This window comes from Hyla sarda, chromosome 11 (genome assembly GCF_029499605.1).
Source record: "Hyla sarda isolate aHylSar1 chromosome 11, aHylSar1.hap1, whole genome shotgun sequence".
In the NCBI taxonomy this organism is placed as follows: domain Eukaryota; kingdom Metazoa; phylum Chordata; class Amphibia; order Anura; family Hylidae; genus Hyla; species Hyla sarda.
The window spans coordinates 38,350,201-38,366,022 of NC_079199.1; the positions used below are offsets into that span (position 1 = coordinate 38,350,201).

General features: G+C 46.9%; 2 protein-coding genes across 10 annotated transcripts in view; one reads left to right on the plus strand and one right to left on the minus strand.

Annotated features, from left to right (window-relative positions):
* The window catches only part of AP5M1 (adaptor related protein complex 5 subunit mu 1), a 60,083-nt gene that overhangs the window by 15,754 nt on the left and 28,507 nt on the right, over window positions 1–15,822 (minus strand). The window contains exon 3 of one of the 9 annotated variants that reach the window (XM_056547302.1): window positions 8,521–8,569. The exons of 4 other annotated variants lie outside the window; for them this stretch is intronic. The gene's annotated coding sequence lies outside the window, so the exon portion shown is untranslated. 4 more of the 9 variants (XM_056547295.1, XM_056547300.1, XM_056547296.1 and 1 more) reach the window with 4 other exon arrangements.
* The window catches only part of EXOC5 (exocyst complex component 5), a 52,474-nt gene continuing 42,938 nt past the window's right edge, over window positions 6,287–15,822 (plus strand). The window contains exon 1 of the mRNA XM_056547294.1: window positions 6,287–6,403. Within this exon, the coding sequence (XP_056403269.1) occupies window positions 6,377–6,403 (27 nt within the window). The 5' untranslated portion in view covers window positions 6,287–6,376. The remainder of the gene's footprint in view (window positions 6,404–15,822) is intronic.

Genomic DNA, 15,822 nt, shown 5'->3' on the forward strand with positions numbered 1-15,822 from the left:
CAGGAAGGAAGGATGGCCCGGACCACCCTGACAGGTAGGGGGAGAGAAGAGGGTGGTGGCGGCGGCAGCCTATGGCACCGCAAAAGCCACTGCAGTGCATTGATTTAAAGCGCCCGCTTTAAATCAATGATCTGCAGTGGGGTCGCGGGGGGATAAATAGCCGATAACTTATACCAGAATATCGGTATAAGTTATCTGTATCGGCCCTAACAAAACGCTATCGGTCGATCCCTAATTTCCATCCACAGACTCATATGAGGGCTTGTTTTTTTGCGTGACCCAAAAAACATTTTTTTTTTGAAGAAATATAAATGAAAGCCACAATTTTGCAAATTGGGTTTCGTTTTCACACTGTACACTTTACGGTAATAATTACATGTTTTCTTTTTTCTGTGGGTCAATACGATTAACCCCTTAAGGACCGGGGGTTTTTCCGTTTTTGCATTTTCGTTTTTTGCTCCTTGCCTTTAAAAAATCATAACTCTTTCAATTTTGCACCTAAAAATCCATATGATGGCTTATTTTTTGCACCACCAATTCTACTTTGTAATGACATCAGTCATTGTGCCCAAAAATCTACGGTGAAACGGGAAAAAAAATCATTGTGAGACAAAATTGAAAAAAAAAACGCCATTTTGTAAATTTTGGGGGCTTCCGTTTCTACGTAGTACATTTTTCGGTAAAAATGACACCTTATCTTTATTCTGTAGGTCCATACGATTAAAATGATACCCTACTTATACAGGTTTGAATTTGTCGCACTTCTGGAAAAAATCATAACTTCATGCAGAAAAATTTATACGTTTAAAATTGTCATCTTCTGACCCCTATAACTTTTTTATTTTTCCGTGTATGGGGCGGTATGAGGGCTCATTTTTTGCGCCGTGATCTGAAGTTTTTAACGGTATCATTTTTGCATTGATAGGACTTATTGATCGCTTTTTATTCATTTTTTCATGATATAGAAAGTGACCAAAAATGCACTATTTTGGACTTTGGAATTTTTTTGCGCGCACGCCATTGACCGTGCGGTTTAATTAACAATATATTTTTATAATTCGGACATTTCCGCACGCGGCGATACCATTTATGTTTATTTTTATTTTTATTTACACTGTGTTTTTTCTTTTATGGGAAAAGGGGGGTGATTCAAACTTTTAATAGGGAAGGGGTTAAATGATGTTTATTCACTTTTTTTTTGCACTTTTTTTTTGCAGTGTTATAGGTCCCATAGGGACCTATAACACTGCACACACTGATCTTTCACATTGATCACTGGTTTCTCATAAGAAACCAGTGATCGATGATTCTGCCGCATGACTGCTCATGCCTGGATCTCAGGCACTGAACAGTCATTCGGCGATCGGACAGCGAGGAGGCAGGTAGGGGCCCTCCCGCTGTCCTGTCAGCTGTTCGGGATGCCGCGATTTCACCGCGGCTATCACGAACAGCCCACTGAGCTAGCCGGCATGCTTTCGGTTTCACTTTAGACGCGGCGTTCAAAGTTGAACGCCGCGTCTAAAGGGTTAATAGCGCGCGGCACAGCGATCAATGCCGCGCGCTATTAGCCACGGGTCCCGGCCGTTGTTAGAGGCCGGGCCCGAACCGCTATGACGCGGGGCCACGCCGTGGCCCCGCGTTATAGATCGGGAGTGGACACATGACGTTCCAGTACGTCATGTGTCCTTAAGGGGTTAAAATGATACCCATCTTTACATACTTTACTATTATTGTACTGCTTTTAAAAAAAAAAAATCAAACTTTTTTTTTTTTTTTTTACACAATAAGTATGTTTAAAATCGCTCTATTTTGACCACCTATAACTTTTTAATTTTTTTATATACACGGCTGTATGAGGGCTAATTTTTTGCACCGTGATCTGTACTTATAAGTACCACATTTGGGGATATAAAACTCTTAAATAACATTTTATTAATTTTTTGAAGTAAAATGTGACAAAAAAAAAAAAAGCTGAAATTTTGTACATTTTTTCTCTGTTATAGTTTACGCCATTCAACGTATGGGATCATTAATACTATATTTTCATAGTTCGGACATTTACGCATGCGACGATACCAAATATGTTTATTAATTTTTTTAATGCTTTTTGGGGGTAAAATAGGATGATTAACATTTGTTATTGGAGGAGGGTATTTTTTATTTTATTTTATTTTTTTTACACTTTTTATGTCCCCATACGGCAATCATTTGATTGCTAATTCTATTCAGTGCTATGCATAGGGAATAGCACTGATCAGTGTTATCGGTGATCTTCTGCTCTGGTCTGCTCGATCTCAGACCAGAGCAGAAGGCCCCTGGAGACAAATGAAAGCAGGTGAGTGGACCTCCGTCCCCCATTTTAGATGATGGGATCCCCACGGCAGCGCCACGGGTGATCCGGTCATCCATTTAAACGCTCTCATTGCCGCAGATGCTGTGATCTGTATTGATCAAAGCATCTGAGGGGTTAATGGCGGACATCAGCGCGATCGCTGATGTCCGCTATTACCGGCAGGTACCTCGCTGCTGATAGCAGCCGGGACCTGCAGTGCATGACACGAGCACCGCTCCGATGCTCACGGTCATGTACAGGATGTAAATATATGTCGTGGTGCGCGAAGTACCTCCGCACTAGGACGTACATTTACGAACTTGGCTGTGGACATTCCGGCAGAACATGCTAAGGCTTGGTCCCCTCGGAAATGCATTGCCTTAGCATGTACTGTGGAATCTGCCGGAGTAGGGTTGCCACCCTGCCGGTATTTTATCGGCACAGCCGGTATTTTCATCTACATTCCGGGCTGTGACGGTAAGTTTGGATGAAAAATACCGTCCATGCAATGGCCGGTATTTTTCATTCACTGACAGGGGCGGACTGAGCAGCATCCCCAGAAGAGCACTGCTTTCATGACCGGCAACTACATTTTACCTGTGACCTGCAGGCTGCCGCACTACAGTTTCAGCCCCCGACACAAAGCCCACTGACTGTCGGGCCGTACAATGCCCAGGTCTGACACCACCAGCCTGTGACAGGGAGAGCTCCGTGCGATGACAGGAAGAGATTGCACAGTGCTGGGGAGGGGGCGTGCACCTCCTGTCTCCTCTCTCCCCTCCCCCACGCAGTCTTACAACCCTCCATAGGCAGAGCAGGGAGGTGAGAGGAGGAGAGGCCGTGTATCCTGTCTCCCTCTGCAGCGCAGGGCGGGTGAGTGTCTGTGTATATATGTGTCTGTATGTGATTATATGTGTCTGTGTATATATGTGTCTGTGTATATATGTGTCTGTGTGTATATATGTGTGTGTATATATGTGTCTGTGTATATGTATGTGTCTGTGTTTATATGTGTCTGTGTTTATATGTGTCTGTGTTTATATGTGTCTGTGTTTATATGTGTCTGTGTTTATATGTGTCTGTGTTTATATGTGTCTGTGTTTATATGTGTCTGTGTTTATATGTGTCTGTGTCAGTGTGTGTGTGTGTGGGGGGGGGGGAGCTGCCTAATGTGGGGGACAACTAATCTGGGGTACAACTATGCTGCTTTATCTGGGGGCAACTATACTAATCTGGGGGACAACTATGCTCCTAAACTAGGGGACAACTATACTGATCTGGGGGACAACTATGCTCCTAATCTGGGGGACAACTATGCTCCTAATCTGGGGGACAACTATGCTCCTAATCTGGGGGACAACTATACTCCTAATCTGGGGGACAACTATACTGATCTGGGGGACAACTATGCTGCCTAATCTGGGGGACAACTATGCTGCCTAATCTGGGGGACAACTATGCTGCCTAATCTGGGGGACAACTATGGTCCTAATCTGGGGGAAAGTATGCTAAACTAGGGGACAACTATGCTCCTAATCTGGGGGACAACTATGCTGCCTAATCTGGGGAACAACTATGCTGCCTAATCTGGGGGACAAGTATGCTCCTAATCTGGGGGACAACTATGCTGCCTAATCTAGGGGACAACTATGGTCCTAATCTGGGGGACAAGTATGCTCCTAATCTGGGGGACAACTATGCTGCCTGATCTGGGGAAAAACTACCCGGCCCTCCACAATATTTTTAGTTTCTCATGTGGCCCCATGGGATAAATAATTGCCCACCCCATTCCTCCTCAACCCCGGACATTCCTTAACCTGGAGCCGCCCGGGGAAAGGAGAAAGTGAAGACAAGAGACTGGTGAGACCTCTCTGCAAAATTGTGTATTTAATGCAGTGTTTCCCAACCAGGGTGCATCCAGCTGTTGCAAAACTATTACTCCCAGCCTTTGGCTGTCCGGGCATGCTGGGAGTTGTAGTTTTGCAATAGCTGGAGGCACCCTGGTTGGGAAACACTCATTTAATGTTTTAATGTGTGGAACTATCTGCTGCGCTCTGTATCTAATCCTGTCATGTGTGATACTGTCTTCTGAGCCTGTATATCCAAATCTGTCATGTGGGATATGAGCCTGTGTATCTAATCCTGTCATGTGCGAAACTGCCTGATGAGCCTGTGTATCTAATCCTGTCATGTGCGAAACTGCCTGATGAGCCTGTGTATCTAATCCTGTCATGTGTGATACTGTGAGCTGAGCCTGTGTATCTAATCCTGTCATGTGTGATACTGTCTGCTGAGCCTGTATATCCAAATCTGTCATGTGTGATACTATCTGCTGAGCCTGTGCATCTAATCCTGTCATGTGTGATACTGTCTGCTGAGCCTGTGTATCTAATCCTGTCATGTGTGATACTGTCTGCTGAGCCTGTATATCCAAATCTGTCATGTGTGATACTGCCTGCTGAGCCTGTGTATCTAATCCTGTCATGTGTGATACTGTCTGCTGAGCCTGTGTATCTAATCCTGTCATGTGTGATACTGTCTGCTGAGCCTGTGCATCTAATCCTGTCATGTGGGATACTGTCTGCTGAGCCTGTATATCCAAATCTGTCATGTGTGATACTGCCTGCTGAGCCTGTGCATCTAATCCTGTCATGTGGGATACTATCTGCTGAGCCTGTGCATCTAAATCTGTCATGTGTGATACTGTCTGATTAGCCTGTTTATCTGACGTTGCGCAGGGGGACGTCACTCGTCATCAGAGAGAGCCAGCGTTGCTGTCGCGCACCACCACTACCGCCGCCGCTGGCATAAATAGGGTTTTGGTAGGTATTCTCTAAATGTACATTTTTTGTGCGATATAGGAAAATTCCCCCCACATATATATTGTATCCCTCCAATCCCCTATGCCATTTCTTAAACCCCCCTCCCATCCCCGTGCCATTTCTTAAACCCCTGATCCCTCAGCCCCTGTGCAATCGGGCCCCTCCCCTTTTGTAGCTCCACCCCCACATAGCCACACCCATGACCGGTATTTTTCTGAGGGAAAGGTGGCAACCCTATGCCGGAGACATGGCGTTCGCGACAAGTACCCACTCATCAGTCAGCGCTAGGGCAACTTGTAAACGCGCTGTCTCTATAAATGGAAATGCATTTCCGAGCAGCTTCGGTAGAAATAATTGACACGTTAATTTCTTTTCGGAGAGAATTTTTTTTTTTCCGCTCAGAAATTCCACCGTGTGAATTAAACCTTAAAGGGGCACATTAGAACCATGCCTCACAGAGACAGAAAATAAGAGACTGTCAATTAAGTTGCTAAAATTAAAAAAAATTGCCCTGAGCTATATCACCATGGTGACATGTCCATCATTACACGTCTAGAGGTCACATGACTCCATCATCCAATGAACCTCGTGTTGCACATGTGACAATGATCACATGACCGCAACAGCATCACACGTATAGCTGTAAGGACTGGCCCTATAACCAGCCATAGCGGATGGACTCAGCTTCTATTAGTTACCTCTCTAGCCTCCGCCTCGGCTTTTATAGTTGTTTGCATCACGTGACACGGCGTCTTACGATTGGCCGGAAAGGAAGACGTGATGCATTCTGGTTAATCACAGAGTTTCCCTTTTGCCAGAAATAAAAATGGCGACTAGCGATTCACGGGAAGCGAAACAACACAAATCTCTCACAGTTCCCATTTTTTTTTTTTTTTAGCTTACCCCATCAAGCAACATAACCATAAACTACGTATTATCTGATCTAACAAAGCAGGGGCTTTATAGAACTGCAAGTCTCAGCATGTACTGACGATAGTCTTACCTGGGACCTGTAGTTCTTCAGCCTCTCACTTTACCCGATGGGCTCCGACATTCCTCACCAGCTTCACTTTTCCACCAAGCGGAGGAGAGCAGCTATGGACGGACACTTCCGGCCCCTGTCACGGCGTCACTTCCGGTAACAACAGCTGCTCACTGATCCCCGCCCTGCAGGGAACTACCTGGTGCTGATCCCGGTGCCTGCTCCCTCATACACAGCACCATGGCCGCCACCGAGTCCCTGTTCGAGGTGAGTGAGTCCAACTGCTGCCTGAAAGACGCGTCCTCAGCTGGTGACTGTTCACACAGGATAGAGGAAACCGTGCGGTATATGGCATACATAGCTCCAGGGGAGATGACACCTGGGCCACTGCTGATTTAGTCAAGGAAAGAACTGGGGCACCTCCTATAGGGCAGTATCATCACAGTGTTTGCCAACCAGGGTGCCTCCAGCTGTTGCAAATCTACAACTCCCTGCATGCTCGGACAGGCTTTTGCTGTCTTGGCATTCTAGAAGTTTTGCAATAGCTGGAGGCCCCCTGTATGAGAATCACTGTCCTATAGAAGACAGCAGCTCAGCGCTGTTCCATTCAATGGGGCCGTATCTCAGTACAGTGATGCCTCAACTTACAATGGCCTCAACATACAATGGTCTTTTCTGGATCATTGTAACTTGAAACCAGACTCAACATACAATGATACAGACAGTCCAGATCTGTGAAATGTGTCACAACTGGAGGAACTGACCAATCAGAATGGGCATTCACTGGTTAATCACCTCTTACTGAAGTGTATGCACTGACTGTCTGTCTGGTAGCGCCCCCTACAGTACAGGGAGGAACTACAAGTTCTGTACTACTCCTTACCTGTGCCAGGGTTAGCTGCTCCTTTGAACACCAAGTAAGGGGGGCTCCATTTGGGACACTGTGTGTACTGTACAGGACCCTGAAGAAGCTCCTGTCCTCTACATAATCCATTGTTTCCCAACCAGGGTGCCTCCAGCAGTTGCAAAACTACAACTCCCAGCATGCCCGGACAGCCAACGGCTGTCCGGGCATGCTGGGAGTTGTAGTTTTGCAACTGCTGGAGGCACCCTGGTTGAGAAACACTGACATAGACAGTGATTTACAGCTCCCAGCAGATCTTTCTTACTATTATATGTAAGGATTTGCTTTATCTATATTAGTTATCTACTTATTTTTCTTTAATCCTCACTTTTTCCTATTTTTGGATGACATTTTGGGGGCTTCAGAACCAATTATCAGGTTTCCATAGAGTTATTGTCTCAACATACGATGGTCTCGACATACAATGGTCGTCCTGGAACCAATTAATATTGTAACTTGAGGGACCACTGTATATGTACAGTATCTCATTTTGAGGAATGGTGGCAGTCCTGGATGCGGAATTTGTTCTCGAACATTATAGCTGCTAATTCCTTGTGATATGTGTACAGCTAGGAGCACGTTTCTGTTGTCAAGGTGACTGGGGGGAGATGGTGGCTGTTACTAGCATCAAGCTGATCTAACTTTTTAGCCAAGAAGGTGCTTCCTATGGGTGCACCCCTTTCCGCTTGGTGCGGCCCCCTTTTCCGCTTGCCCTCTGCTGGGCGGGCCCCCTTTTCCGCTTGCCCTCTGCTGGGCGAGCCCCCTTTTCCGCTTGCCCTCTGCTGGGTGAGCCCCCTTTTCCGCTTGCCCTCTGCTGGGCGGGCCCCCTTTTCCGCTTGCCCTCTGCTGGGCGGGCCCCCTTTTCCGCTTGCCCTCTGCTGGGCGAGCCCCCTTTTCCGCTTGCCCTCTGCTGGGCGGGCCCCCTTTTCCGCTTGCCCTCTGCTGGGCGGGCCCCCTTTTCCGCTTGCCCTCTGCTGGGCGGGCCCCCTTTTCCGCTTGCCCTCTGCTGGGCGGGAACCCTTTTCCGCTTGCCCTCTGCTGGGCGGGAACCCTTTTCCGCTTGCCCTCTGCTGGGCGGGAACCCTTTTCCGCTTGCCCTCTGCTGGGCGGGAACCCTTTTCCGCTTGCCCTCTGCTGGGCGGGAACCCTTTTCCGCTTGCCCTCTGCTGGGCGGGAACCCTTTTCCGCTTGCCCTCTGCTGGGCGGGCCCCCTTTTCCGCTTGCCCTCTGCTGGGCGGGCCCCCTTTTCCACTTGCCCTCTGCTGGGCGGGCCCCCTCTCCATTTACAGCTTCACTTAGATAGCCAAGGGAAATGCCTAGCTCTGACTGATCCTGTGCAGGACTAGTTGGTTACAATGGTGTTTAGGAACCTTTCAGTATTTTCTATATCTCTGCAATAATCTATTAAATCCATGTCTATTTGGTTAAGTTCAAGACTTTGATCATTACAAAAATATTGGTTTGAATAGGACAGGTTTACCTTGGGGATTTTCTCCCGCACTGGACAGTTCCTGAGCACTGTGGTCAGACTGAAAAGAAATTCAAAAAGAAAAGAACTTCCTCTGAAGCATACAGCAGCTGATAAGTACTGGAAGGATTAAAGGAAAACTGTCAGATATTTTCTCTCGCACTATCCACAGGTATTGATGGATAGTGCGGGAGACGCTGATTAAAACGAGCCCTAACTTACCCGGATCTGCCCAGCCATTCGCCCGCAATTGTGGTTTTATTCTATGTGTGTATCTTGCTGTAACTGGCACAGGCGGGGCTTCTGCAGCTAACTGGCAGTGACGTCAGCGCCGCTTATGAATATTCATCTCACCTCCCTCCAGTTAGGAGCGGCGAAGAGAGGGAGAACTGGAGGGAGGGGTATAAATATTCATAAGCGGCGCTGACGTCAGTGCCAGTTAACCTGCAGAAGCCCCGCCCGTGCCAGTTACAGCAAGATATACACATAGAATAAAACCACAATTGTGGGCGACTGGCTGGGCAGATCCGGGTAAGGTAGGGCTCGTTTTAATCAGCGTCTCCCGCACTATCCACCAGTACCTGTGGATAGTGCAGGAGAAAATATCTGACAGTTTTCCTTTAAGATTTTTTAATAGATGTGATTTACAAATCTGTATTGTTTGCCGCCAGTGTACCCCTTTTTAAAGGGGTTAAAATCAATACAATAAAAATACTATGTAAACATGGGTATCTTTTTATTCCCTTGAGGACGGAGCCATTTTTCATTTTTGCACTTTTGTTTTTTCCTTCTCTTCTTCTAAAAATCATAGCGCTTTCAATGTTCCACCTACAGACCCATATGAGGGCTTGTTTTTTGCGCCACCAATTTAACTTTGTAATACTGTCTATCATTTCACCACCAAATCTACAGCAAAACCAGAAAAAAATATTTGTGAGGAAAAATAAGAAAAAAAAACGTAATTTTGGGGGCTTCCGATTCTACGCAGTGCGTTTTTCGGTAAAAATGACACTGTAGGTCCATACAATTAAAATGATACACAATTTATATAAATTTGATTTTGTTTTACTTTTTAAAAAAAATATAACTTTTTGTACAAAAATTAGAATGTTTAAAATTGTCCTCTTCTGACCCCTCTCTATAAGGCTGGGTTCGCATCATGTTTTAGGCAATACGGGACATCATACTACTGGGGGGAGCTAAAACCGGGTGCTCCCGTATCCTAGCCGTATGAGGCCCGTATGTAATTTATTTGAATGAGCCGACCGGTGTAAAGCACTGACTCTGGTCGACTCATTTTTGTTCCGGATGCGGTTTTCCCAACAGACCTAAAACCGTGGTCAACCACTTTAATATCTGCGTTGGAGACTCCAGTTTAGGCCTTCTTTGAAGAATCTAAACCCAGCAGGTCATGAGAACCGGGGTCCTGAGCGTCTGTGTTTGAATGCCTTATATGCACACTGCTGCTCCACTCAAAGTTTATGACATTGCCTTAGGTAGCAGAGTACAGCGTTTACTAACTTTTACAGTCTCATTGGGTTTGAATGAAGCAGCGGATCCCGCACCCCTGTCCGGGAGGTCAGACCTCCATCGATCAGACACTGGTCACTTGTCAACAAAATGCTTTGTATATGTATAGTGATTTAAAAAATAAACTTAGATGGTTAATGTCAGTCTGAAACATCCAAATTGTCACCTTTTTGGCTCCTGCGAACCCCAGTACAGTGGTCCCTCAACATATGATATTAATTGGTTCCAGGAGAACCATCATATGTTGAAACCATCATATGTCGAGTACATATGTCTATGTAAAAATGGTAATTGGTTCTGGGGCCTCAGAAACATTGTATGTTGAATACATATCTCTATGGGAAACTGCTAATTGGTTCTGGGATGACCATTGTATGTGGAGTGTATGGGGAGTGTTTAACAAACCAGGGTGCCTCCAGCTGTTGCACAACTACAACTCCCAGCATGCATGTACAGCCACTGACTGTCTGGGCATGCTGAGAGTTATAGTTTTGCAACAGCTGGAGGCACACTGATAGGGAAACATTGATGTATGGGGTGTATAGTGTGTATATGTATTGTATGTGATGTGTGACATCGCATACAGTACTGTACAGTTCTTTAAATACCTTCAGGGGGGACAGAATGTCCTCCATTATGATCCTGCCGACTACAGCTCTATAGGAAAGGAAGGGGAGGGCAGCCAGCAGCTCATTGGATGCCTGCAGCAAGATGCTGCAGGCTATTGGCTATGGCTGCACTGGGGGGCGGGGCTTACACGGAGCTCACAGTGGAAGCCTGCGTGAGTTAGCAGGACAGCATGTGAGTAACAGGAGGCAGAACGGGGCACACGGGGCACATTAAACAACTAGCTGTCAGTTACTGAAGTTGTCAGCACTCTCAGATAGCTGTTTGTACAATGGCCCTGACACACAGCAGCATCATATGTCGAGGCTGCCTTCAACATACGATGGGCTCTGAGAGGCCATCATATGTTGAAATGATCATATGTCGGGGCCATCATAAGTCGGTGGGGTCACTGTATATTTTTCTGGCTATCTTCTGCCATTTACAAGTTGTATGAATGGACATTTCCTGCTCTTTCCCAGACAATAGAAGGAAATGAATTGTCAGTGCTTATCTAGCACTAAACTGTGGGACCTATTTTAACATGTGCGTAAAAGTTTATGTTCTAGCAAACAGCCACTAAAAGAGGGAATAAAAAAAAGGATTTGCCAAGTTTACAACTTGTGCATAAAACCTAGAGGACTACCTATAGTGGCTGCCCAACCACTTTGAAGGGGTAGGAGAGGGCACTTTGCAGCAAGAACATTTTGCTATGTATATATGAGGATTTTCACGGCAATGGCAGCATCACTGTCCTTGTATGAAGTACAATAACCCCCAGATAGATTGTGTCCAGCTTTTTTAAAATTTGTCATAAGTAGGGCTGCAATGATTGATTTAAAATCGATAACGGGATTCGTTGTCGACGAATCCCGTTATCGAATAACTGCCCAATTCGTTGTCTACCGTCAGTGGCGGCAGTGAATGAATGAAGCCGACATGTCTCTGCCGCTGCCCTGCTCCTAGTGCAATCAGCGCACCGCCGGTGTGAGGTGAGATTTCCAAACGCGCTATGAGCAAGGCAGCAGTGGGGACATGTCGGGCGGCGGCAGCAGGGCCCCCCTTTAGACCGCAGCCCCCACCCTTGTAGACAGCTCACCTACAGCTGTCCTCTGTCGGGTGCTGCCGTTCCGCTGCCCTGTTCTCCCGTCCGCATCACGTTGTCCTATGGAGGAGCATGTGACATACACGTCACTCCACCTCCCCCCCTGCGCCCGTCGTAATGTTACGGAGGAAGCAGAGTGGCGTGTGTGTCACATGGTCCTCCATAGCACAACGTGATGCGGACGGGAGAACTGTGCAGCAGAGCGGCAGCACCCGACAGAGGACAGCTGCAGGTGAGCTGTCTACAAGGGTGGGGGCTGCGGTCTAAAGGGGGGCGCTGCTGTCTACAAGAGTGGGGGCTGCGGTCTAAAGGGGGGGCCCTGCTGTCTACAAGGGTGGGGGCTGCGATCTAAAGGAGGGCCCTGCGGTCTAAAGGAGGGCCCTGCGGTCTAAAGGAGGGCCCTGCGGTCTAAAGGAGGGCCCTGCGGTCTAAAGGAGGGCCCTGCGGTCTAAAGGAGGGCCCTGCGGTCTAAAGGAGGGGGGGCTGCGGTCTAAAGGAGGGGGGGCTGCGGTCTAAAGGAGGGGGGGCTGCGGTCTAAAGGAGGGGGGGCTGCGGTCTAAAGGAGGGGGGGCTGCGGTCTAAAGGGGGGGAGCCTGCGGTCTAAAGGGGGGGGGAGGGCAGGCCCTACGGTCTAAAGGGGGGGGAGGGCAGGCCCTGCTGCCTAAAGGGGGGGGGGAGGCCCTGCTGTCTAAAGGTGGGGGGGGGGGCCTTGCTGTCTAAAGGGGGGGGGGGCTGCTGTCTAAAGGGGTCTTTAAAAGAAACATAACCCCATGTGTATAGGAGTGCTATATAAAAAAAAAGGCAAGAAAAAAATGTAAATTTACTGCACCCCCAATAAAAATTAGCTCCCCCTTTTCCTATTGCTATACAAAAAAAGTAAAATCTTTTTTTTTTACATATTTGATACTACCGCATGGCTGACTGTCTGAACTATTAAAATATTAGTGAATCGTTAACATTGTTTTTTAATAGTTCAGACAGTTACCCATGCGACAGTATCAAATTTACGCTGGTTTCTGTACAGGATCATTAATAATGACAGCAACCGACGTAAACGTAAAAAAAAATAAAAAATTATAATAATAAAATTGCTGCTGTTTGGTCACATTTAGAGATGAGCGAACTTACAGTAAATTCAATTTGTCATGAACTTCTCGGCTCGGCAGTTGATGACTTATCCTGCATAAATTAGTTCAGCTTTCCGGTGCTCCGGGGGGCTGGAAAAGGTGGATACAGTCCTAGGAAAGAGTCTCCTAGGACTGTATCCACCTTTTCCAGCCCACGGGAGCACCTGAAAGCTGAACTAATTTATGCAGGAAAATTCATCAACTGCCGAGCCGAGAAGTTCATGACGAATCGAATTTACTGTAAGTTCGCTCATCTCTAATAATAACAAATAGAAAGAGTACAGGCAACTATAGGATTCTCATTTTCATATTTCCTCTTCAATTATTAGTATTTATGATATCTAACAAGATCTTATCTATTCTTATCACATTTTGTGTATCACCAGATACCTCTATTACCACTTTCTATTATTGGGATAATTTCGTAGGCTAAATAACAGCAATAAGTCAGGAAATATACATAATGGTAGAGACTCCATATGGATCACCTGTAGGGAAAAGGGCATGTAGCTCTCAGAAAGATAAAAAGGGCTATATTAATAATTATAAAATATTGAGTGTGATAACTAGGGGATTGAAAGTAAGAAAAGAAACAAAAAAGAGAAAATGAAAAAGGAAAAGGGCAGACAAAGTGAAATTGCAATGCTATGTTACTGCACGGTCCCCTCCGAGTCACCTCCATTTCAACTAGGGATCGACCGACATCGTTTTTTATTTTAGGGCCGATACCGATAATCGGTGGAGGTTAGGGCCGATAGCCGATAACTTATACCGTTATTCCGGTATAAATTATCGGCTATTCATCCCCCCGCGACACCGCTGCAGATCATTGATTTAAAGCGGGCGCTTTAAATCAATGCACTGCAGTGGCTTTTGCAGTGCCATAGGCCGCCGCCACCACCCGCTACTCTCCCCCTGCCTGTCTGGGGGTCCTGAGACATATCACCGCCACCGCTACCCCCGCCGCGCCACACCGCGCCTAGGGGTGCCTCCAGCTGTTGCAAAACTACAACTCCCAGCATGCCCGGACAGCCGTTGGCTGTCCGGGCATGCTGGGAGTTGTAGTTTTGCAACAGCTGGAGGGCCTACTGTAGGTATAGTATATTATACAGACCCCTGTCCATCCCAGAACCCTGACTCCCCTTCCCAGTTGCTGCAGGGACCGTCCGAGGAGGGTGGTCCGGGCCATCCATCCTTCCTGTAGTGTCTGGTGGCATTCCGGGTGGAGGGTGAACCGGTCCGGGCTGTCCTTCTCCGGGGGTCCTCTTCTCCACTCCGGGCAGGCTCCGGCCTAGTAACGCTGCATAGACGCCGCTGCGCAGCGACGTAGCGGCATCTATGCAGCGTTACTAGGCCGGAGCCTGCCCGGAGTGGAGAAGAGGACACCCGGAGAAGGACAGCCTGGACCGGTTCACCCTCCACCCGGAATGCCACCAGACACTACAGGAAGGATGGATGGCCCGGACCACCCCCATTACGGGTAAGTTTAATTTTTTTATTGACTCGGAGGGTGGGGGAGGGGCCCGACCGGTATAGCGGTATGGGCAAAAATCCATACCGTGGGAGAAAAAAAAACGGTATCCGGTTCATACCTGTATACTGCCCAGCACTACGGTGGGGGGTGCGACGAGATGCGGTGGGTCGGGGGGGGGTGGGGGCGGGGCATTGTCGGCTTATCGGCAAGGTAATTGCCAATACCAATAATGCCCAAAATCGTGATTATCGGCCGATAATATCGGTCATACCGATAATTGGTCGATCCCTAATTTCAACCATTGTAACTATCAGGCTTCGTATACCTCCCAGTCTAGCCAAATTGTATTGAAACTGGTTAGGTTATTTTCAAGAACTGCTGAGAGACGTTCCATCCTGTGAATTTCTCGAATTCTGTCCATTAGCGCACTAAATGGAGGAGGACTAGCTTTCTTCCACCAAGTTGCAATCATGCACTTAGCAGCTGTTAATATGTATAAAATGAGCCTAGTCTTTGTTTTGGCAATATTTCTAGGGAGTATGTTGAGGAGATATGTTGAGGGGTCAAAGGGGAGAATATCTTAATCCTTTCAGTACTTATGAGCTGATGAAGTTGAGTTGTTCTTTTCTGTCTAAGTGCTCTCTGATGACACGTGTCTCGGGAAAAGCCCAGTTTAGAAGCAAATCCCCATAGCAAACCTCTTCTAAACTGGGCGGTTCCCGAGACAGGTGTCATCAGAGAGCACTTAGACAGAAAAGAACAACTCAAATTCATCAGCTCATAAGTACTGAAAGGATTAAGATTTTTTAATAGAAGTAATTTACATATCTGTTTAACTTTCTGGAGCCAGTTGAGATATATATGAAAAAATATATACCAATATCAATTTTGCCATTTAATATCACACCTATTCTATGTGGAGAAAAGTATTGGGACACCAGCGGGAGCTTTTTGGACATCCCATTCAAATTGGTGGTGTCTGGAAACTTGTATCCCTTTATTCAGAAAATAAATTGTGAGATGAGGTGTTGGATGAGAAGATCTGGATCACGATCTACTAGGGCTGGGCGGTATATACCGGTTCATACTGACATTTTTGTGCTGCACGATATGAATTTTAACCCATACCGCAATACCGGTTTGTCCCCTCCCCCCGGGAATGAATGAATTATCAGCCCAGCGCTGCGCTGTCCCCCACATCGGGGAACTAATCATATGTGACCCGCGAGCGCTGTTCCCCCAATTAATTATTAGCCCAGTGCTACTACTCACATATGTCACCTTCAAGCGCTGCCCTCCTCGTCCTCCTGTTTGTTGCGGCCACCGGCGCTGACACTCTATAACAGTGGTCTTCAACCTCCCAGATGTTGCAAAACTACAACTCCCAGCATGCCCGGACAGCCGTTGACTTACCTTGGCTCTTTAAATAAAAAAATTAATAAATAAAAAAAGGTTGTTCTTTTCTGTCTAAG